Genomic DNA, 23,679 nt, shown 5'->3' on the forward strand with positions numbered 1-23,679 from the left:
ATACTAGTAAATAAGATTTCTAGCTAACACTTCCTAAAAAGGGGAGGGGGTGGTAAAAAAAAATGTTTGTTACTGAAGATTCAAAACTCATGGAGCTGGTGAGTTGGTTTGTAAGCTGCCTCTCCAACTCTGGCGATCTCTGCTGGGAAGCCGATAAGTCCCTACCCAGCACCCCCTGGCCAACAGTCAAGGAGGGCCTGCGGTGACAGTAGCTCCTCGGGCTTGAGAGGCTCTGGAGCAGCAGCCAGTCCCAGGGCCAAGCCTGCTGATGTCAGTGCAGTTCCCAAGTGGGAAGCGGTCAGGCGTCCTGGGTTCTAATCCTGGTTCTGCCAAGTGCATGGCTGTATTACCTCAAGCAAGCCTCTGCTCTGGGCCTTGGTTTTCTCATCTGCAAAATGAGGGGGTTGGATGAGATGACCTCTAAAGTCCCTTCCAACTCTGACAGAAGTATGAGTATGACTCAGATCTTCGCAAAAGCAGCCAGGAGAGATGGTGAGGCAAGGTCATAGCACCCACCAAAAAGCATGTAAATGTTACCTCTCTCAGATGGAGGTAGAGAAATAGCAGGGCGGATTGGGACTCTTTTTTAAATCACTGATTACATTTAATAGGACTAAGAGGTCACCAGACCACAGACAGGGAGCGGGGCATCAAGGCAGCCGCCACCTCTCATCAACTCTCAGGGCTGTGAGATAGCAGATACCAGAACCCCCATGACAGGCCCTGCTGCTGCTCTTCAGCTCTTTGACCTAACACCCTGGGTAGAGCAGAGGTCTCCTCCCTTTTTCTTCAGGCACCTTTCCGATGAGGCAATCCCTCCTGCCCCACCACCTCTTCCTCCCTTGCTTAATAATCAAAACACTCCTGGTTTTGAAAATCATTTCAGTACTCAGCACCTATGGTTAAGTTAATCAAGATTCAAGATCTAGAAATCTCTTTGGTGTGTGTCTCTGGAACAGAATTCTTTGAACCAGATTCCCCCCACAGCTGTAATTATGTCTCAGCCAGTATTTGGATATTGGAAGCGCTGTTGACACTGCTAACAGTCTCTGAATGCCTCATCCCTTCTTTCTTCCTCTATTATTAAGTTTTTACACAAAGATATGTGGGAAATCTACAATTTAACAGTTGAGTCAACTTGTAAGATCTGGGAGCAGGCTGCCTGTCAAAACACACTCTGACTTCAATCTTCATCCACTTCTAACCCGAGAAGGACAAACTATGAGTGTTATTTAAAATACTCCTGGATCTTTTAGCACAGGGAGATCAGCTCGGTGCTTTGTGACCACATAGAGGGGTGGGATAGGGAGGGTGGGAGGGAGACGCAAGATGGAGGAGATATGGGGATATATGTATATGTATAGCTGATTCACTTTGTTATAAAGCAGAAACTAACACACCATTGTAAAGCAATTATACTCCAATAAAGATGTTTAAAAAATAAAATAAAATACTGCTGGATCCTTCCTTTCAAAACCATTCGAAGGGGGAAAAAATCCAAATCTTTCTCCTATTAATTACAATAGAAATCTGAATTGCCACCCAAAAGCATTTTCGAGGGTGGTTTTCTGTGTCTATTAAATAGAATAAGGAGCAGAAGTTGAGAGCTTTTGTTCTGAAGTCTTTATACCATATTCCAGCTATCCAAGAAAATGAGCAGCCAGTGTCCCCAAACCGCTGATGGGTGAAGGCAGATGGTGTCTCAGAGGGGATAGAAAACTCTCCTGGAAAGAATGTCTGTCACTTCCTCAACAGTACAGGTTAACTGTGGTCAAACAGTATTCACTCAACTCCACTCCCCGAGGTTAGAGCCACGGGGTCAAACAACCACTCTCCTTCCCTGCCCCCAGTTATGAGTAAGGAAAGAACGGTCTAAGGCACAAATAATAAAGGGTTCAGGATACTGATATATTCCTTCTCCAGAAGTCGACACCAAACAACCAAAAGCCCTCAGCAACAGCTTATAGTAAAAACCAAACAAATCTGACAGTGTTGAGGCTAGCTGAAGTTCTCCCCCAAAAGGGAGGATGAAAGCAGCAAGAAACTAATTTTAGAGGCCTTAAAATCTGTTAAGTTGAACATGCTTGTCTTCTTCAACCCCCAAGTACCAGGGTCTTATTATATCTAATTATATATTCCAACAGTTCCACCCATAACACATATCTGAGTTTCGTATGAATAGCTGAAACACAGCTAGCCACAGGGATTGAGGGGGAAGAGAAAATATAACACAGGAAGTATTTTTCTCCTCCTCCAATCATTAAGACACCCCAGGGGAAAAAGGCGTTTTGGGTCACCTTTAGAGATGTGGTTTGATCTGAAACCCCTCTTTGGGGAAAACCTTTTTCATGACCCTGAACAGTGGCTCACACTGCACTGGCGACTCATCAGACCTCCAAGTCCATTCTGTTTAACTTCCGAAGTAGATACTCTCACTGAAATCCCCATTCTCCCCCCTACCAGATCCCCTTAAAAAAGAAAAGAAAAAAAAAAAAAAAAGAGGTTGGTTTTCCCCAGCTCCAGCAAAACGCTCCCTCCTGCTGTCCACCAATCGCCCATGTCCAGGACTCAAGTGGCCATCTCCGATTTGCGGAATCAGCACTGGCCAAGCCGTGGTTTACGCACCCGGTTTACAATGATCAATGGAGCTATGGAAACAGGAGACACCGCGCTGGAGCCTGCTGGCCTCCCATCTGGAGCCTCGCAGGCACTGAAGGTAGGAGGGGGCACCCTCTCGGATCAAAACAAATCCTCCCTCGCGCCCGGGGCGGTCGTGGGGTGGGGGCGGTGTCGGTGTCCCAGCGGAATCTCCAGCCTTGCACCTCCCCGGCCGGCGCGCCCCAAGGCAGCACAGCCGCACTCGCAAGGCCCAGGGAAGTGAAATCACACATTCCGGCTCCCAAATAAGGAGCGAGGCTAAATAAACCTCTGAGATACGACTTCTCCAAACCAACCGACCAACCAGCTCAATGAGTAATGGGCCTTTTGTGCCCACAGAAAGAAAGGAGGGAGGAGAGGATGGGGAACCACAACCCCCGAAAATCACTTCCTTGAGACTAGGGGGAAAATTAGCAGAAGTGGTCCCGAAGCCAACCGTTGCGACTCGGCTGGATGCCGCTCAAACCCAAAATGGCAGGGTCCTCAAGAGTCCTCTCGAGTCCCCGCCACTCACACCCGGAGGTGACCGGAAACTCGGTCTCGGCTGTGCGGTCCGCCGGGACCTGACCTTCCCGCTGCCCCCCGCCCCCTGCCGCGCACTTGGCACCCCTCGCGCGCGCGGGACGGGCAGCCCCGCCGCGGCCACTCCTCCGCGGCCCCGACGCCAGTCCGAGGAAAGCGTCGGCGCGACCACGCTGAGCCACCGAGAGCTTAGGCCGCTGCGGAGTGCCGGGGGTGGTCCCCGGGAGACCCCCTCCGCCCGTCCTCCCCTCCCTCGGGCCCCAAACCTACTTTTAGAGCGAATTTCTCCTGGGTCCTCTTGTTGAAGATCTGCAAAACTTTCCCGTTGATGCCCAGTCCCAGGACCTGGGTGGTGACCTTGTAGTCGTCGATGATGGCGTTCTTCTTGATCTGCAGGCTCGACTTGACGTGGAACTGGGGGAACTGCTGCGGGGGCTGCGGCGGCGGCTGGGCCGGGGGGTGAGGTTGGGCCGGGGCGGGGGGTTGCGGCGGCGGTGGCGGGTTGGGGAACATCGCCGGCGTTGGACAGCATGGTGCGGTGGCGGCGGTGGCGGCGGGCTGGGGAACAGCACCGGAGTTGGACAGCATGGTGCCCGGAGGCGCGGGAGCAGCGGCGGGAGGGCCCGCGGCGGGCCCCTCCTCCGGCTCCGGACGGGTTCCCCGCCACCCCCAGCCCGGCTGCGAAGTTTGCTCCGGGCTGGAGCCGGCTTCCCCGCCCCGGCCCGGCTCCAGGCTCGGCGGGTCGCGGGGCTCCGTGGGTCCCGCTGTGCGCCGCTGGCGCCCACCGACCCTGCTCCCTCCCTCCCACCCTCCCCCCGGGGGCCAGGCGCTCGGTGGAACGCGGGACGGCGGGGCCCCGGCCGGGGGGGAAGCGGCCGCGCGACAAAGTACCCAGCCCGAGGGCCGGCGGCCGCGTCACAGCCTCGTCTGCGTCCGGGGCCGGTCCTTAAAGGGGAGGGTCGGAGGGGGCAGGGCTTGGGGAGGCGGGACGGAGCTGGGGAGGCGTGGGCGTGGGGGAGGGGCTGGCCTTAAAGGGGAGGACGCGAGGCTTCCGGAGCGTGAAGGGCCAAAGCTGGGGACTGGGGCTGGGGACAGGGAGCCGGGACCGAGAAATCGTAGTTCTTAAATAATCAGGGCCACGCAAAGCGAAAGGGGAGGCGTATGAAAGTAGCTGCATAATCAGGTAGATAATCCACTTTTCTCCAATTGTCTGGCTCTTTTAGACAGCAGCAGCTGGGGGTGTATCTCGAAGGCGAGGGATGACTAGCAAGTATGAGCCAGATGAGACCTCTGGGGTGACCTGGAATTACAGAGGCCACTCATTCTCGGAATAGGGTGAGGCAAATATGGAATATTTTAACTTGAACACTTTCCTCTGAGTTTTGCATTTCTTTTCTCACAAATTTGTTTTTCGGTAAAGATTTATTATCGTATAAATATGAACAATTTAGTAATTATACTTTTGAACATTTTTTCATGTAAATTAGCTAAAAAGGGATACAGGGCAGGAAGAGGATGGATTGACATTCAGACTACCTGAAATCAGGGAGCCTTTTCCTCTTACTGGCTGTGTGATCCTGAGCAAGTCGGTGCACCTCTCCCAGTGGGAAGAATGGGGTGTGGAGAGAATTCCCTGAGACAATGTACCAAAAAGGGAAAGTCTGGGGAATAGGTCCTGATTTCCAATGTGGAAAAGTTAGGCCCTGAACCTACAGCCATAAGAAATGCGTATTTTTGAAGAAGCCAAGTTCTAGTCCAATTTAACCCCATGTCTCTGAGGAAGATACTAAGGATCTAGCTGGACCTAAGCATAGCCCAGATCAGGGGAGGAGACTGGGGAGGCCCTAAATTTAAGCTGCCAGAGGGTCTCGATACATATTCTGATGGGGGTTTGGGGATGATCATGAAATACATTCCTGCTGACCTCCTCCCCGCTCTGACTAGTAAAACAGCTCAGAAATAAGACAAGGAGCAAGAGAGGTGAAGACAAAACCTCAGCTTAATTACTGATAAGGCCAAATTAGAGAGTGTGACTTTACCTATGGCCACATGTGGCCGCTAACACGTTCCCCCAACACTCTAGAGCCCCCTTGTCCAGGGAGACCTAGCTCAGGGAGAAGCAGAGGAGGGAACATCCTAAGGACAGGTGCCCTGAGGACCGAGCCCAGGCAAGGATGGAGTGAAGGGTAGCCTGAAAGGTAGAAGTTACCCTCCCAGCAGAGTCCCTTCCCAGGAGTCACTCCTTGGTCCATTCCATGGACCAAGGAGAAATATGATTCCCCTAACACAGATACTCGCTCTTAGCACAGTTAATTTAGCGTACACCTTGACTTTGTGCAAGGTGCCATGCTCAGGCCTGCCGTGGTGGATGGTGTTGATCTGTGGGGGAGAAGACAGGTACAAGCAGACAGCATCAAGAGAGTGGCACTGACACAAGTCTGGGAGGTGAGGGCAGAGGGATTCTCCTCTGCAATAGCAGGCGGCGGAAGCTCTCCTCTCATGCTAGAGGGTGGATAAGTTATTAGACAGTTCTCCATTCCTCTGACTCCTCAAAGATAAAAAGACAGCCTACGGCCACAGAGATTGGAAAACACCTCACCCGTTCTGCAGCACTACTATCACCTCCCTGAGGCACACAAGGGAGAAGCCCAAGGACTGAGAGAAGGACGCAGGGATGGGGAGGTGGAAGCGCCTGCTCCTCAGTCTCATCTCAGCTGGGCTGGGGCTGCGCAGCGCTGGGAGTTGGTCTTTTTTCCTCTGCAGAGGGTCACCAGTGGCTTCCTACTGCCTGGCACTGAGTTTTCACCTGCTTCCCTCCACAAGGCTAGACAGAGGATAAGCTCTTTTTGCCCTTTCAGAGACAGAAGGCACAGTGGAAAGAGAACAGAATTTAGAGACAAATGACCTGAGTTCAAGTCTCTCCTCTTTGTATCTGAAAAAAGGAGACAAATAATAAAATCGAATATCAGGGCTGAGTGAGAATTAAATGAGATAGTGTTCATGAGAACTACCCAAAAGCTAGAAATGATCATGAAATAGTAAATCTTATCATGACTGAGGCATTGCTGGCTTGCTCCTCTGCTCTGTGCCCACTGCCTGGGGATCTGCCCCTGATATCAAAGCTGCCTTCCTATCTAGCTGGGGAGATGCTGCAGCCCAGTGACCTAGGAATAACTAGACAACTGAAACCACAGCTGGGACTTCCTCCTGGAATTACAAGGACCAATTAGGCCCAGGGGTCACACAAGGACTCAGTACATAGAGATTACAGAAGCTGCACACACAGCACCCAGAAAACATATACGTATATCAACACAAACACATAAGTGCAATATGCCTGGCATGTAACAGACACAAAATAAATGTCTAATGGATGGATAATAACTGGGGAGTGAGATGGGCTAAAGGAAGAACCTAAAATGGGCAAGAGATCCAGAGTCTTAAGTTCCATTCCAGTTCTAACTAACTATGTAACCTCATGCAAGTCCCGTGCCCTCTCAATTCCCTCTTTCTCATCTGTCCAACAGTGATGATAACATCTGTCCTGCCTCCCTTGTAGAGCTATTGTAAGAATAAAATAAAATACTTTTTCTTAGTACATGGAAGTCCAAAGTCCTATTTGTATAATACCAAGCTCTCAACCATCTGTAATGAACTACTTAAACAATTTTTATGGATATGTAGAAGCACTTCAGAAGTTAAAAGTCTATGCAAATAGAAAGTACTATTTTTGTCTACTATTGACATGCAAACACATATGCCATGCAATACTGTACACACAAAGACAATTTAAAGACCTCAGGTACATAGAATTTGGTTAATTATAATCCTCCTCATCATTGAATCATTGGTCCATGTATCTCTGCTTTTATTTAATTAGTTATTAGTTTGGTTGTTTTGTTTTGTTTTGTTTTGGGGCGGGTTTTTTGGCTGCACCTTGCAGGGATCTTAGTTCCCTGACCAGGGATTGAACCCAGGCCATGGCAGTGAAAGTGCCAAGTCCTAACCACTGGACCACCAGGAAAGTCCTTAGTTATTTTTAATAATGCAGTAGGCACCTGTGAATCCACTACCCAAAATGAAAACCAGGACTTTGACAGTAGCATACATCTAACTAGGTGGTTCCTCCATTCACCCCCAACCCACCTCTGTTTTCTCTGGCCAAGATAACCATTATCTTGAATCCTAGGTTCATCATTCCTTTGCTTTCCTTTTATGTAGTTTTATTTCATAAGGACACATAAAGGTGTCTGACCTTCATAAAAGGTGAAGCTCATAGTGTCTTAAAAGGGAGGTGGATATGGGTGACTTCATCAGAAAGATGAGGTTAAAATAAGGCAATGTCTTGTCATAGTTTCAGAGTATTCCCCACCTCCTCACGATGATGGCGACGATGATGATAATGATGGCGATTATTGAGTGCTTACTCTATACCCAACACTGTGCTCAGCCCGCCATTGTCTCATTTAAATCTCCTGAGGGTCTGTGGTAGAGATTGCTGGTTGTTTCCGCCAGTATCCATTTCCCCCTCTTTGATAGTAAAGAATCTTCAGTATTTAGCTAAGCACATGACTGCCCGTAATCAAAACTACATTTCCCAGCCTCCAATACAGCTGGCTGTCTTCATGACTCGTAAATGGAAGCTGTTGAGCAAGGAGGTAAGTCCTCCTCCTTCTCTTCCTCTTTTCTCCTTCCTGGTGGCTGGAATAAAAATGTAATGGCTGGAGGAACTTCCCTGGTGGTCCAGTGGTTAAGAATCCATCTTGCAATGCAGGGGACGCCAGTTCAATCCCTGGTTGGGGAACTAAGATCCCACATACCACAGGGCATTACTAAGCCCACGCGCCACAACTACTGAGCCCGAGCTCTGGAGCCCTCGCGCACCACAACTAGAGAGAATCCCGAGCACTGCAGCAAAGAGCCCACGTGCAGCAACTAAGGCCCAATGCAGCCAATAAATAAATTTTTTTTTTTTATGTAATGGCTGGAGCTTGAGCAGCCATCTTGAATCATGAATTGGAGGCCACAGGTTGAGGATGACAGAGCAAAAGGATATAGTCTATGTCCTTCTATCCATGGAGTATGGATAGAAGATGGAGCCTGGATCCATCGTATCAGCCCTAAACAACTTACTCAGCCTTTATATGAAATAGAAATAAATGTCCTTCTTATTACAGCAACTGATGTTCTAAGTTTTCTATCACTCACATCCAAATCCCATTCTAACTATTATACAACCCTATGAGATACGTACTGTTATCCTCATTTATCTATTTTAAAAATGAGGAAACTTAGTCCTAGAGAAATTGAATAACTTTCCTAGGGGTACATAGTTAACAAAGCACAGAACCCAGGTCTTTCTGACCCAAAGTCCATTTTCATGGCCCCCACTCTAAATCCTAAGCAGACATACACCCACATATCCTTCTTGATGTCCAAAATATGGTATCTTGCCATTTCTGGGCAGGAATGACCTAAAGAGGTATGGCCTATACTTTCTATTTTAGATAAACTTTAAATCTCCCACACCTCAATTTCCTTCAATCTTGACCTAATCTGTTACAGAGTATAGGTCTGTGTTAATTTGCATGGCTGGGTTATATGATACGATTACTTGTGAATCCATGACAATATCTCTTCTCAAGGCTTCCCCCGTCCTGCCTTCCACGATCAGAGTAAAAATTTCCTATTTTGCTGTGATATGGCATTATGAATGGATGACAAGGGGTGAAAATCTATGGAGGTGAATTTCCTGCACATTTTCAGATAACACACTCTTGATGAAATACGATCATCCGCAAGCTGTTGGATAGATATATGCACACAGATAAAGTGGCCTTTGTATCTATTGCTGGGGCACACAAAATACTGCAGAAGGGACCATGATTCACAGGAAAGGCTCTCTTCACTGAAAGCTCACTCTTGGAAAGGAAAATGACTCGAGGCCTAGGAGAGATAAGCAGTCTTCATGTTATAGGCTAGTTTTTCTTTGAGAGATTGAGAAATTCTCCAAAGCAAAAATGACAGATATACAAGAATTATTCATCACAAAATTTCTGAAATCTCTGAAAGTGCTAGGTACTGATCCACAGAAAGAAATTTTACCCAAAGCAAATATTGTGGGCAGTCGCCTATGTGAGGACATCTCAGAGGGGAAGAAATGCTCTGCTCCCCCACCCCAATGCCCTTATCTGCACCCCATCCTTTGACTGTTTAATGCCACAGCAGGGAGCAGCCAGAGCAGAGGGGACGAATGGGAATGGGAAGAGAAAGAAGGAAGTACCTAAGGGGGAACAGAAACTTAGCTTCTGCACATCGACAGACATGACCTGGTCCAAAGGGACGGAAAATGGGACTAATTAAGACTACAGGTTGCCTAACTGTAAATTCCGTGCCTTAGTATGGGAAATGGAGAGGAAAGGGGTAAATATTCCACCATAGTCAAGATAACCCAAGACTGTTGTCCCATATTAAAAGTTTTGCCCCTCCAGTCTAGCCTGTATCTGGCATGTCAATTGCGATTCAGATGAGCATTCAGCCTGGATAGTGAAATGGGGAAGGGAGAAAGGTAAAGGGGATTTGCCATCCAGGAACACAACCAGGGTGTGTCAACCCAAAGGGTCATTGGTCTTTGTCTGGTAACCTGCTGACCCCTGGAATTTTTTTCCATCCCTCACTTAAGATGAGTAAATGGGAGTGGGAAGGTAGGAAAGGTAGGAAGAGATGTGTGTGTGTGTGTGTGTGTGTGTGTGTGTGTGTGTGTGTGTGTGTGGACTGGGTAGCAATTTCCTAAGTGTATAAGAATAAACAGCTTCCCATGAGACCATAATTTTGAGGCAGCAGAACATGGCGGAATCAAGTCCTGGGTTCAAATCCCACCTCTACCACTTACTACTATAATAACTGCACCTCTGCATTATTTTTGTATAATGAAGCGGGAGATAATACTCCCTAGATTAATATTCCTGTGCCAAGTTTTGAGCTGTTACTGACACATACTGATTGGTCTCTGTGGGGCGGTTATTATGCAGCAGGTACATTCATACCAATCATCTCTTTCAATCCTCTCGACAGGCTGTACTTAGTTAGTATTATTTCTGCTATTCCAATCATTGAAAGCACTGTGGCTCAGAAAGGTTTAATACCCGGCCAAAGTCATCACACTAGAGCAGAAGAGCTGGAATTCAAAACTCATGCTGTTTCCACACATGTCAAAGTCCATGTTCCTAAATGCTCCTGTAAGTTGTCCAGCCACCTGACACCTGCCAGGCCACTCTGGGGAAGCCATCCCAGCCGGTGCGCATGGCTCAGGAGAAGGAAACAGTCTGCAACCTGCAACTTACTCAGATTCCAAAGACTCTTCCTCCAAGACAGAGAGTTAAAGGCAATGAATAAAGTCATTTAAGCAGTAGTGAATTTAGGATCCTAGGATGTATAAGCTTTTGAGAAATGACCTAAATATATGAGGTACATGTGGTATAACCCACATTTTGTTTTGTTTTTGCTCATTAAATGACAGAGGTAGGAGCTAACTTTTTCCCCCATGTTTCTCTTTAGGTTATGAAAACTATAATATTGTAGAGATGAAAAGGACCTGTGAAGACCACCTGATCTGTCAACTTTCTCAAAAGACCACACCTACATGTAGACAAGTAGGTGTGTGACCTTAAAAACTTTAGGCTCTCAGAACTTCCGGTGTCTCACTATATCATGAAAGGAAGTTCTTCCTTTTGTGTGACCTATATAGTACATGTTGCGGGCAAGTCCCTCTCATTCCTGGAAGCTCGCTCATTGATGCTGGAAAGGCGTCTCCCCACAGCTTTGGATAGATGTCTAGAACCCTCCCTTCATTGGAGCAGTAGGTGCAGGGGAAAATTGGATGTGCTGGAAGAGAGAAGTTGGCATGTGGGCCAGGCTGGTACCTGCACCTGACCCCCACCATCAATTTTGCACCCCCTTTCATATCCACAAACATTGACTGAGCACCAGTTAAGGTCAAGTATTGTACTGGGCATAGGAATGCTCAGAGGACCCTGATGGACCTTGAGTGCCTTGAGAAGTTACATATATATATATTTACACGTATATGTAAATGGTGACGGTTATGTATATACATAACATAAAATGTATCATTTTAACTATTAACTAGTTCAGAGGCATTAAGTACACTCACATTGTTGTGCAGCCATCACCACCATCCATCTCCAGAACTTTTCATCTTCCTAAATTAGTTCTCTGAACTCATTAAATAATAACTCCCCACTCCCATCCTCCTCCCAGCCCCTGGCAACCACCATTCTACTTTCTGTCTCTATGGATTTGACTACTCTAGGAAACTCATATAAGTGAAATCATACAGTATTTGTCTTTTTATGACTGGCTTGTTTTACTCAGCATCAATGTATTTAAGGTTCATTCATGTTGTAGCATGTGTCAGAATTTCCTTTCTTTTAAGGCTGTACCATTTTATATATATATATACCACCTTTTATTTATTCATTCATCCCTCTTGATGGACACTTGGTTTGCTTTCACCCTTTGGCTATTGTGAATAATGATGCTATGAACATGGGTGTACAAATATCTGTTTGAGTCCCTGCTTACAATTCTTTTAGCCATATACCCAGAAGTTGAATTGCTGCATCCTATGCTAATTCTATGTAAAATTCTTTAGGAACTGCCATGTTATTTTCCATAGCAGCTGCATCATTTTACATTCCCATCAGCAATGCATAAGAGTTCCAATTTCTCCACTTAGCTAACACTTGTTATTTTCTAGGTTTTTGGGGGTTTTGGTTTTGGTAATAGCCATCCTAATGGGTGTGGCCTTGAGAGGGTTTAAGTATGGGTCTTCAGGGCTCACAAACAGGAGAGAGTCATCTAGAAAGTCCTCACCAAAGAAATGACATTTGACCTAGGGATCTAAATATGGGCAAGAATTCTCCAGGCAGAGGAGGAGAAAGGGGTAACACTAAACAATGGAGCAGAGGGAGACGAGAAATTGCACAGCCTGTTTAGGAGCAGCAGGTGGTCAGCACAGGCTGGAATGTAGGGTGTGCAGGGGAGAGTGTCAAGATGTGAGGCGAAAAGCAGATTTAAGGGCTAGACATTCCACTAAGGTTTTGGACTTTGGGCAACAGGGAGCCATTGGTAATACTATGTGAAAGTGCTGTGCAAACTTCAACACATGATATAAATGCAAGAACTTAGAACAAAAAAGAAAGCAGTGTTTTTAAAGAAAAAAATGGGGACTCCCCTGTGGTTAAGAATCCACCTGTCAATATGCAGGAGACACGGGTTCGAGCCCTGGTCCGGGAAGATCCCACATGCCACGGAGCAACTAAGCCCGTGCTCCACAACTACTGAGCCCGCGTGCTGCAACTACAGAAGCCCGAGCGCCTATAGCCCGTGCTCCGCAGCAAGAGAAGCCACCGCAATGAGAAGCCCACGCACCGCAACGAAGAGTAGCCCCCGCTCGCCGCAACTAGAGAAAGCCCGCGCGCAGCAACAAAGAGCGAACACAGCCTAAAATAAATAAATAAATATTTTAAAAAATAAAATAAAGAAACAAATGTACTAAGATTAATACACAATACCTGGAAATTGGAGGCAGTTTCTGGCATCTACCAGGAAGGACACTGGGCCCCCGGTAGCCAGACCCCTGGTGTTGCCTCCCAGTGCAAAGGCAGCCGAATGACCCGCCCGTGTCGACCTCTCTGGTACAGAGGGGCTTAACTGTCCATGAGATGGGAGAGTGGTCACAGGTCCACTAGAGGGGTCACAGGTCCCCCCTCCTTCCTCCTGGATCACCGCACTCAGCAACGTGTCACCTTTTAGTACAAGATTCCAAGTCGTTCAGACACTTGGAAAATCTCCCCAAGCAGCCACCTGCCTCTGACAGCCCCTTCTAAGCCTGAAGTCGGACCCAGATGAGGCCTCCCCAATGCAGCTGCCTCACTGTCCCTTCTGCCTTGAGGAGCGAGACAAAGGACTCTTCCCTATATTCAACACGTAGAAGATTTACAAAATTACAGAATATTCCATCTCTCTCTCTCTCTCTGAACCTTTAATACAGCAGTCCCCAAACTTTTTGGTACCAGTGACCAGTTTCGTGGAAGACAATTTTTCCACAGACCGGTGGGAGGGGGGATGGTTTCGGGATGATTCAAGCTCATTACATTTATTGTGCACTTTATTTCTATAGTTATTACATTGTAATATATAATGAAATAATTATACAACTCACCATAATGCTGACAGGAGGTGGAGCTCAGGCAGTAACGCGAGCGATGTGGGGCAGCTCTAAATACAGATGAAGCTTTGCTTGCTTGCCACCACTCACCTCCTGCTGTGCGACCCGGTTCCTAACAGGCCACGGAACAGTATCGGCCCGTGGCCCAGGGGTTGGGGACCCCTGCTTTAGTACGTGAACATGGTACACAATGCAAAAGCCCCAAAGGACATATAGTAAACAGCTCTCTCCCAGCCACCCAGTTCTCTGCCCCATTTTCTCGTGCATCCTTCCAGAGGTATTTAAGCCAGTCCAGCTTTTCGCTTAAGAACTAGCATGGACTGTGTTTGGCCTAAATCCCAGGACACCAGATCCTAAACTCCAAAGTCCACTGTCAAGAGGGAAGCCCTGGATGAGCCATGTTAGCCAAAGTCAAAAGGCTTGGGTAGCTCGTGGCCATGCCAGCCTGCAGCGAAGCCTTTACTCTGTGCTTCCTGGGATCAGGGCATCCTCCGGAGTCTGAGGCTTCTCCCAGCATCAGTGAGGAAAGGGATAGGAAGTGAGCGATGATGGCCTGGGGTGGGAGCTGGGTATAGATCAGGGAATAGGGTGAGACCAATCCTGGAAGAGGACGGATGGGGCTATGCTCCCCAGTTCTGTGGGGGAGACCTCCGAATCTGGGCCCACTGGCTGCCCCCCTTGTGTCTGCAGAGCCATCTGGTGCAAAGACCCCTGTCAATAGGAAAGGTAGCAAAGAGGGGTGTGTGGGCAGCCTTCCCCTGGGCCTTCCCCAGACAGGTCAGGGCCCAAGCAGGGGTGTTTCTTCAAGTCTCGGTGTGATCGCAGCTGTCTGGGCCACTGAGCTCCTGCCTGCGTCACTCCCCAGGAATCTGGTTCTTGTTTACCACCGAGAAGTGTGGTGATTACAGAGCCAAGCGGCCCTCCTCCAGCTTCCTCAGGGAGTGTGTGGGGAACCCAGGGCCTGGAAAGGGAGACGTGCTGAGTGGGAAGATTAGTGGGCTTCCTCACCAGGATGAGTCAGGGAAGGGCCTGGCGGGACTCCAGCGTGGCCTGGGCTGGGACACCTGGGACCATCTTCTACAGAGCTGGGAAAAGAAAGAGCAGGGCAGCAGAAGAAGCAAATGAAGGTGAACGGGCAAGGTCCGGGGGCAAGGAACCAGGAAGCCTGGAGTCAAGATGACACTACCTGTTGTGTGCTCCACACTGTGTTAAGAAAGAACAGAGGGCTTCCCTGGTGGCGCAGTGGTTGAGAATCTGCCTGCCAATGCAGGGAACACGGGTTCGAGCCCTGGTCTGGGAAGATCCCACATGCCACGGAGCAACTAGGCCCGTGTGCCACAACTACTGAGCCTGCGCTCTAGAGCCTGTGCTCCGCAAAAAGAGAGGCCACGATAGTGAGAGGCCCGCGCACCGCGATGAAGAGTGGCCCCCACTCGCCGCAACTAGAGAAAGCCCTCGCACAGAAACGAAGACCCAACACAGCCATAAATAAATAAAAATAAATACATTTTTTTTTTAAATGTTTTAAAAAAAATACCCAAAAAACCTTTACCAAAAAAAAAGAACAGAGACCTGGCAGGCAGTGAAGCCTCCTGCAAACTTCTTATCCATCCCTGGGGGTGACTGTCCAGTGCCTGCCACAGAATATGACACTTATTTTTGCTGGGCAGATGGAATGGAAGATGGTGGCTGGCACTCAGGGAAAGACAAATAAAAGTCATAATCACGCCAATTGATCAAGCACTTCCTATGTTCCTGACATGGTTCTAAGCGCTCGCCGTGTGTTAAGCAATTCCCAGAACAGCCCTACAAGGCAGGTGTTACTAATATCGTTTCGGGGACCCAGATGAGGAAATTGAGGCCCAGTGTGTTTAAGTGACTTAAAGTAAGGACTGGAGTGGGGATTTGAAGGTGGGAAGCTGGGACCCAACCCTGTCTTCTTAGGCACCATGCTTTCCTGAGCAGGGAGCAGGGGCCACCCAAAGATAGACAGCTTGGGGCATAAGGCTCTATCCTAGAGTTTCTTCTCCCATCAGTTACCCTGTTGTGACCTCACCCCCATGCCAACCCTGGATGGGCTCCACTGGACCCTGTTTTAGGCTTGGAAAAAATGGCAATGAAACTAAGATGGCTATTTTTTCCCAAACCAAAATTCCAATAATCTATTTCTCTGGATCAAGATCTTGGTCCAAAAGCCATTAAAGGTGCTGGGAGGAGAACAAGAGCTGAGCGTCCTACTCTCCCTCTCCCTGCTCCTTGTCCTGAAGCCTTTTCTCTTCTGTTCCCTCTGCATTTTTCAGAACATTGTCCAAATGCGGGGGTATTTCCAAAACACCAGCTTGCTCCATTTACTTCCCTCACAGCTGTCTGCTCTTTTCTCCCTGGGAAGTTGAGCTAACAAGGCAGTCTGAAAATCAGGTCATTTCTACTGTTTTTCAGCATTTCCAGGGGCCCTGGTGCTGCGAATGGAAATGTCAACGTGGGGTAATTACATGGCCCCATGCCCTGTTTTCCGACTACCGTTTATCCATAATCGATTCCTGAGAAAGACAAAGGATGTGGATAATCAGCCAAGCAGATGTAGTGTCAGGCGTCCAGGCCAGAAGAGAAAACATAGCTCCCCTGAAGGGAGAGGGAAGAAAGGCCTCTGGCTCAGGGAATGTCTACTGTGGGGACAAAACAGGCTCCAGAGGAAAGCATCAGCCTCAGACCTGGCGTCAGCAGATAAGGTGTGTGTAGAGGAACCAATTAATCACTGGACGTGTCCTTTAACATCTGACAGCCTTTGGAAGCTCTCTCTAGGAAATGGGGAAGGAAATAGTAAGGAAGGACCCTGAGGATATCACATGAAGGAGGAAGCATGGGCATTAGAACAAGGTGGAAAGATCACAAGTCCTGGAAACTAGTTATTTAAAGACACTCCTTGTAACACACACACACACACACACACACACACACACACACTGGAGGTTGATAGAGCCTGTGGTGGGACCACAGTTTTCTTTGGCTGGCTTCTTTGCTTTTAGGTCTGGCTGAGAAGATGGGGCTAGACATTTATCATTGGGCATTTTAGTCAGTTTCACTTCCTGTTTCTCATGCTGAAAGCATAATAGTCATCATAATGATAATAATAGTTCCTCAGGCTTGCCTCTGCCTCCTATTTATCTAAGGCCTCCCAGAAGTGTGTGTATAAGTGGGAGGGGGGAGAGTACAGCTTAGCTACTCTATCAGTCAACAGCTGAGGGTGGAGGCAGGCATGGAGGTGAGGGTAAGGGATAGGAATTAGCAATGGAAATTATTAAGCTCATTTTTTTTTTCAAGAAGAGGAATCTAAGTGTGCTGGTAGTTCCCCAATTGGCTATTCTCACCACAGAGATGTTTGTAAATCCCTTCTCCCAGGGTCCTCCAAAAATAAATCCTTCCCTTTTCAGCCTTCAATCCGTCCTAATCTAGGAAATCCTTGTAATCTGAGGCCCAGAGACTTTAAGCTGACTTCCTAGAGTCACACAACAGGAAAGATAGGACCAGACCAGGCTTCTTGTGCATCCATTAAAAGCTGCAACCAGGAAGGGAATTTCCAACTCTATGGGGAACTTGCAAAGTTGTTAGGAAAAACCACAACTATTTCTGCTAAGGAAAAAATATGCAGTCCTCCATAGACTTGAAACCCCAGGATAGTTAAGAGAGAGCTCTGTCTTACTGGGAATAGGTTGGGACCATCTAAGATTAGGAGAGGGCAGGGGAAACAGCTTCCAGACTTTGATCAGGACAACTGTTCACAGAATAGAGGTGTGGGGCCAGTATTTTAATTTTTTACCGCCAGTAAAAGGAGCTGTACTTTAAGGACAAAGGTTGAGCACTTTACAGGCTCTGGGGACTCAGATGGGAGTGGAGGGAAGTGGGGGAGGGAGCCATTATCATGATGACAATAGTAATGTAGTCCTTCCTTTAGATCCTGCCCTCCCCTTGGGGATCTGAGGACAAGTGGAGGGAGGGAGGAAGCAGGTGGTTCAAGAGTCTTTTCTATATGAACAAAAAAGGCAGGTAAAGAAAAAAATTAAACCACCAGAGAGAACCCCTAATTAATTGAGTTAAGATTAAAAAAAAAAAAAAGCTTCCTCTCAGACACAAAGACATACACAGACACACATCCCACACGGACAGACACAGCCTGAAGCACTATTTAGTTACACTAAGGAAGAGAGGATGTGAGATCACACGTTTGTTTATTGTGATATTTATTATTGTTGGATTTTTTTCCCCAAAAGACAATCATAAGCCTAGGGCTGGATGGTGAATGCCAGGCTAACAATGTAAAAATGAGAAGTTAACTGTGACCCTGTGAATAATCAACCTGGGGCTGTCAAGTGAGGAATCCATGCAGGGAGGGAATAATACTAACACTAAACATGCACATAGCAATCACTACGTGCCAGACACTGTTCCGAGCCCTTTACATACATTTGCTCATTTAACATTCGCAGCAAGCCTGTGAGATAGGCTGCGACTCTTAGGATCCACACCCTTCTCATCCGCACTCATTGCAACCCCGGCTGCCCTCGCATTTCAGAGCCTGTAGACAGACTGGGTTATCTGACCCTCACCTCTGCCTCTCTTCCCAGCAGCAACTGCCACAGGCCCAGGACCAGCCACATAGTCTGCAGGACCCAGTGCGAAATGAAAATGCAGGGCTCCTTGTTCAGAAATTAGGAAGAATTCTAAGGGAGCAACAGAAGAGCATTAAGCCAAACATGGGGCCCCCTAGGCACAGGTCCCTGTGTGACCACGTGGGTCACACACCCATGAAGCTGGCCTTGCAGCGATACCCCCGAAATCCCTGCACAGAACAGTTGTGGAATCTTCTGTTATCCGACCCTGGTGTGTGCCCTACTCCTGAAAACGCAAAGGGAGCGAGAAAAACACATTGTATCCCACATACACTGGGCATGTGTGTATGGCTTTGTTGAAGAAGGTATTCCAAGTTTGGTTTTCAGACTTGATCTAGCTGAGTTTTAAGGTCTCTCCCAACGCCGTATTAGGAGATTCGTCCTTTTATTGTTCCCTTTCCTCACATCCCACATTCAACTGGTTGGCAGTTCTTGCTGCTTCTGTTTCAGCAAGGCCTCCTGTATCCTGCCCTCTTTTCCATCTCCCCTGCCACTGCCCTAGTTTTCTCTCACCTAGAATATTCCAGTAACTAGCTAACTAGATTCCTTGCTTTCAGTCCCCACCGTTTCCAATCCATCTTTCGCTCTGCTTGTTATGCTTAGGCTTTTTTTTTGTTTTTCATAGACCTTTATTGGAGTATAATTGCTTCACAGTACTGTGTTAGTTGATGTTGCACAACAAAGCGAATCAGCCATATGCATACACATGGCCCCATATCCCCTCCCTCTTGAGCCTCCCTCCCACCCTCCCTATCCCACCCCTCTAGGTCATCGCAAAGCGCTGAGCTGATCTCCCTGTGCTATGCTGCTGCTTCCCACCACCCAACTATTTTACATTCGGTAGTGTATATATGTTGATGCTACTCTCACTTCGCCCCAGCTTCGCCCTCCCACCCCATGTCCTCAAGTCCATTCTCTATGTCTATCTCTTTATTCCTGCCCTGCAACTAGGTTCATCAGTACCATTTTTTTTCTTTTTTTTTAGATTCCATATATATGTGTTAGCATATGGTATTTGCTTCTCTTCTTCTGACTTACTTCACTCTGTATGACAGACTCTAGGTCCATCCACCTCACTACAAATAACTTTTTCTTTTTATGGCTGAGTAATATTCCATTGTATATATGTGCCACATCTTCTTTATCCATTCATCTGTTGATGGACATTTAGGTTACTTCCATGTCCTGGCTATTCTAAATAGTGCTGCATTGAACATTATGGTACATGTCTCTTTTTGATTTATGGTTTTCTCAGAGTATACGCCCAGTAGTGGGATTGCGGGGTCATATGGTAGTTCTATTTTTAGTTTTTTAAGGAACCTCCATACTGTTCTCCATAGTGGCTGTATCAATTTACATTCCCACCAACAGTGCAGGAGGGTTCCCTTTTCACCACACCCTTTCCAGCATTTATTGTTTTTAGATTTTTTGATAATGGCCATTCTGACTGTTGTGAGGTGATACCTCACTGTAGTTTTGATTTGCATTTCTCTAATAATTAGTGATGTTGAGCATCTTTTCATGTGCCTCTTGGCCACCTGTATATCTTCCTTGGTGAAATGTCTATTTAAGTCCTCTGCCCATTTTTTAACTGGATTGTTTGTTTTTTTGATATTGAGCTCCATGAGCTCTTTGTATATTTTGGAGATTAATCCTTTGTCTGTTGTTTCATTTGCAAATATTTTCTCCCATTCTGAGGGTTGTCTTTTTGTCTTGTTTATGGTTTACTTTGTTGTACAAAAGCTTTTAAGTTTAATTAAGTCCCATTTGTTTATTTTTGTTTTTATTTTCATTACTCTAGGAGGTGGGTGGAGAAAGATCTTTCTATGGTTTATGTCAAAGAGTGTTTTTCCTACGTTTTCCTCTAAGGGTTTTATAGTGTCTGGTCTTACATTTAAGTCTTTAATCCATTTGGAGTTTATTTTTGTGTATGGTGTTAGGGAGTGTTCTAATTTCATTCTTTTACATGTAGCTGTCCAGTTTTTCCAGTACCACTTATTGAAGAGGCTGTCTTTTCTCCATTGTATGTTCTTGCCTCCTTTGTTGTAAATTAGGTGCCCATATGTACGTGGGTTTATCTCTGGGCATTCTGTCTTGTACCATTGATCTATATTTCTGTTTTTGTGCCAGTACCATGCTGTCTTGATTACTGTAGCTTTGTGGTATAGTTTGAAGTTGGGGAGCCTGATTCCTCCAAGTCCATTTTTCTTTCTCAAGATTGCTTTGGCTATTCGGGGTCTTTTGTGTTTCCATATGAATTGTAAAATTTTTTGTTCTAATTCTGTGAAGAATGCCATTGGTAGTTTGATAGGGATTGGATTGAATCTGTATATTGCTTTGGTTAGTATAGTCATTTTCACAATACTGATTCTTCCAATCCAAGAACATGGTATATTTCTCCATCTGTTTATGTCATCTTTGATTTCTTTCATCAGTGTTTTATAGTTTTCTGAGTACAAGTCTTTCACCTCCTTAGGCAGGTTTATTCCTAGGTATTTTATTCTTTTTGTTGCAATGGTAAATGGGAGTGTTTCCATAATTTCTCTTTCAGATTTTTCATCATTAGTGTATAGGAATGCAAGAGATTTCTGTGCATTAATTTTTTATCCTGCAACCTTACCAAATTCATTGATTAGTTCTAGTAGTTTTCTGGTGGCATCTTTAGGATTTTCTATGTATAATATCATGTCATCGGCAAACAGTGACAGTTTTACCTTTCTTTTCCAATTTGTATTCCTTTTATTTCTTTTTCTTCTCTGATTGCTGTGGCTCGGACTTCTAAAACTATGTTGAATAAAAGTGGCGAGAGTGTACATCCTTGTCTTGTTCCTGATCTTAGTGGAAATGCTTTCAGTTTTTCACCACTGAGTATGATGCTTGCTGTGGGTTTGTCATATATGGCCTTTATTATGTTGAGGTAGGTTCCCTCTATGCCCACTTTCTGGAGAGTTTTTACCATAAATGGGTGTTGATTTTTGTCAAAATCTTTTTCTGCATCTATTGAGATGATCATATGGTTTTTATTCCTTAATTTGTTAATGTGGTGTATCACATTGATTGATTTGCATATATTGAAGAATCCTTGCATCCCTGGGATAAATCCCACTTGATCATGGTGTATGATCCTTTTAATGTGCTTTTGGATTCTGTTTGCTAGTATTGTGTTCAGGATTTTTCCATCTATGTTCATCAGTGATATTGGTCTACAGTTTCTGTGTGTGTGTTATCTTTTTCTGGTTTTGGTATCAGGGTGATGGTGGCTTCGTAGAATGAATTTGGAAGTGTTTCTCCCTCTGCAATTTTTTGGAAGAGTTTGAGAAGGATTGGAGTTAGCTGTTCTCTAAATGTTTGATAGAATTCTCCTGTGAAGCCATCTGGTCCTGGACTTTTGTTTGTTGGAAGATTTTGAATTATGGTTTCAATTCCATTACTTGTGATAGGTCTGTTTATATTTTCTAATTCTTCCTGGTTCAGTCTTGGAAAGTAGTACCTTTCCAAGAATTTGTCCATTTCTTCATGGTTGTCCAGTTTATTGGCATATAGTTGTTTGTAGTAGTCTCTTATAATCCTTTGTATTTCTGCAGTGTCAGTTGTGATTTCTCCTTTTTCATTTCTAATTTTATTGATTTGCGTCCTCTCCCTTTTTTTCTTGATGAGTCTGGCTAAGGGTCTATCAATTTTGTTTATCTTCTCAAAGAACCGGCTTTTAGTTTTATTAATCTTTGCTATGAAAACACGACGACCCAAAACCTATGGAACGCAGCAAAAGCAGTTCTAAGAGGGAAGTTTATAGCAATACAATCTCACCTCAAGAAACAAGAAAAATCTCAAATAAACAATCTAACCCTACACTTAAAACAACTAGAGAAAGAAGAACAAAGAAAACCCAAAGTCAGTAGAAGAAAAGAAATCATAAAGATCAGAGCAGAAATAAATGAAATAGAAACGCTTAGGCTTTTATTAGTTACTTTTGAGAACTTTCTCTCCCCTAAGTTGTACATTTCTCCAGGGTGGGTACTCTATTCCCAGTCACCTATACATTCCTCAGTAGCCCTGAGAAAAGCAGCCTGTGCCTTCTGGCTACTTCTGCAATGCCTCCTTTGCACATCTCTCCTTTTCCTTTAGGCCCATGTTCTGGACTGGAACCCAGCCTCCTGAACTCTCAATCAAGAGAGCACTGCTCTTCTGTCTAAATTCCAGAGGAAAGCATGACGTCCAAAGTCTTGTCTCCTATTATGATCAAAATGTGGCCAATTGGAAAGGTTAGGAAAATCTACCTCCCAGTGGATCAAGAATGACCAAAAAGCACTAGAAGCCATGGAGAGGGCTAACTGACGTTTCTTGCTTAGAACTGTAGATGTAGGCTTGTTTAGCCTGGCTTCAAGCAGAAAGGTGAAGAGATATGACTTCCATAATCTTCACTACCCATCACAAAGTAATCGGCAACTCAGGATTGTTTTAAAGAGTGATGGTCTTGACTGCTACTTTAGGGAAGAAGCCCCAATCAGAGATGCTTCACTTCGACATCTTTAAAAGTTTTACTGGTACCCTGATCCCATTTTAAGACCAACCTAAATTACCTTGGGTCCAGAATATAACAACCTCCCCATATCAGTAAGGATGAACTCAGCTGGAAAGGTAACTAGCAGTGGCTTAACCCATAAAGCAGGTAACAGTTTCTTAATAAGACCTGACAGAGGTGACCACATGTTTCTCAGCAGCTCAACAAAGTCGTCAAGTACCATCAAGGATCCATGTCCTACCATCCCCCTGTATTGCCATCTTCAGCAGACTGGATGTCACCCTCCAGCTAGCTCATCCCTTCACTGTTCCAAGGAGGCTGCAGCAGCTCCAAGCTTCTCATCCTCAGAGGACATGGTTCAACTGAGCAAGGAAAGAGGCAGGAGTGAAAAAGAGAATACAAATAAATTTTAAATTTTTAAAGGCTTTTTTTTTTTTTTTTCTCCTGTGACTGTCTTATTTATCATGGGAAAACATATTTCCAGAGGACCTCCACAGATTCCCCCTTATATCTCATTGGCCAGAAGTGGGTCACATGCTCATCCTGAACCAATCACTGGAGAGAGGCAGTGGAATTCCTCCAACTCCTCCCCTGCCCGGAGGGAGGAGCCCTCCCCAAGGGAAGAAAAAGTGGTATGGGTTTTGAGTAGGTAACTGACAGTATTTGCCCCACTCCCACTCAACTGACTCTTTCTCCTGATCCTGTAACACATTTAAGTGTCCTTGGCCCTCAGGCCTGCCTCTCCCTGACACCTGCCCCCTTTCTCCTCTTCCCTTCCCCAGCAAACTCACTGCAGGAGCCATATAACTGCATTGCCTCCGATGAATGATTGATAGGATCTTGTTACTATTAAAACCTGGGGCCCATAATAAGCCCTATGTCCTCTGTCCCAGGGGAGTGGAACCAAGTTTTTGGATTTGGAAATAGTAAAAGATGTGAAAGTTTAGTTTAAAGGATGAGAGGAGTGGCCTGTGTGGGTAATTGTGTGTGGGGGTGGGTGGAAGGAGAGAAAAAACGCGTAACATGAACAAATAAATCACAACAACCATATCCAATAA

General features: G+C 46.1%; 2 protein-coding genes and 1 long non-coding RNA gene across 5 annotated transcripts in view; 1 reads left to right on the top strand and 2 right to left on the bottom strand.

Moving 5' to 3' along the window:
- MAPKAPK2 (MAPK activated protein kinase 2) overlaps window positions 1-4,107 on the bottom strand; it is a 45,444-nt gene extending 41,337 nt beyond the window's left edge. Inside the window, exon 1 of one of the 3 annotated variants that reach the window (XM_082350597.1) lies at window positions 3,451-4,107. In XM_082350597.1, coding sequence (XP_082206723.1) covers window positions 3,451-3,768 — 318 coding nt within the window. In that variant the 5' untranslated portion in view covers window positions 3,769-4,107. The remainder of the gene's footprint in view (window positions 1-3,450) is intronic. The other 2 variants (XM_082350595.1, XM_082350596.1) reach the window with 2 other exon arrangements.
- Window positions 395-14,931, top strand: LOC309609424. The gene is made up of 3 exons (XR_014233421.1): window positions 395-2,716; window positions 4,404-4,515; window positions 10,738-14,931. It is a non-coding gene; the product is annotated as an uncharacterized lncRNA (long non-coding RNA).
- Window positions 14,932-22,034: 7,103 nt separating this feature from the next.
- The window catches only part of DYRK3 (dual specificity tyrosine phosphorylation regulated kinase 3), a 42,023-nt gene continuing 40,378 nt past the window's right edge, over window positions 22,035-23,679 (bottom strand). The window contains exon 6 of the transcript XR_014233352.1: window positions 22,035-22,983. The gene's annotated coding sequence lies outside the window, so the exon portion shown is untranslated. The remainder of the gene's footprint in view (window positions 22,984-23,679) is intronic.

Source organism: Balaenoptera borealis, assembly GCF_965194805.1.
Source record: "Balaenoptera borealis genome assembly, chromosome: 1".
Lineage (NCBI taxonomy): Eukaryota > Metazoa > Chordata > Mammalia > Artiodactyla > Balaenopteridae > Balaenoptera > Balaenoptera borealis.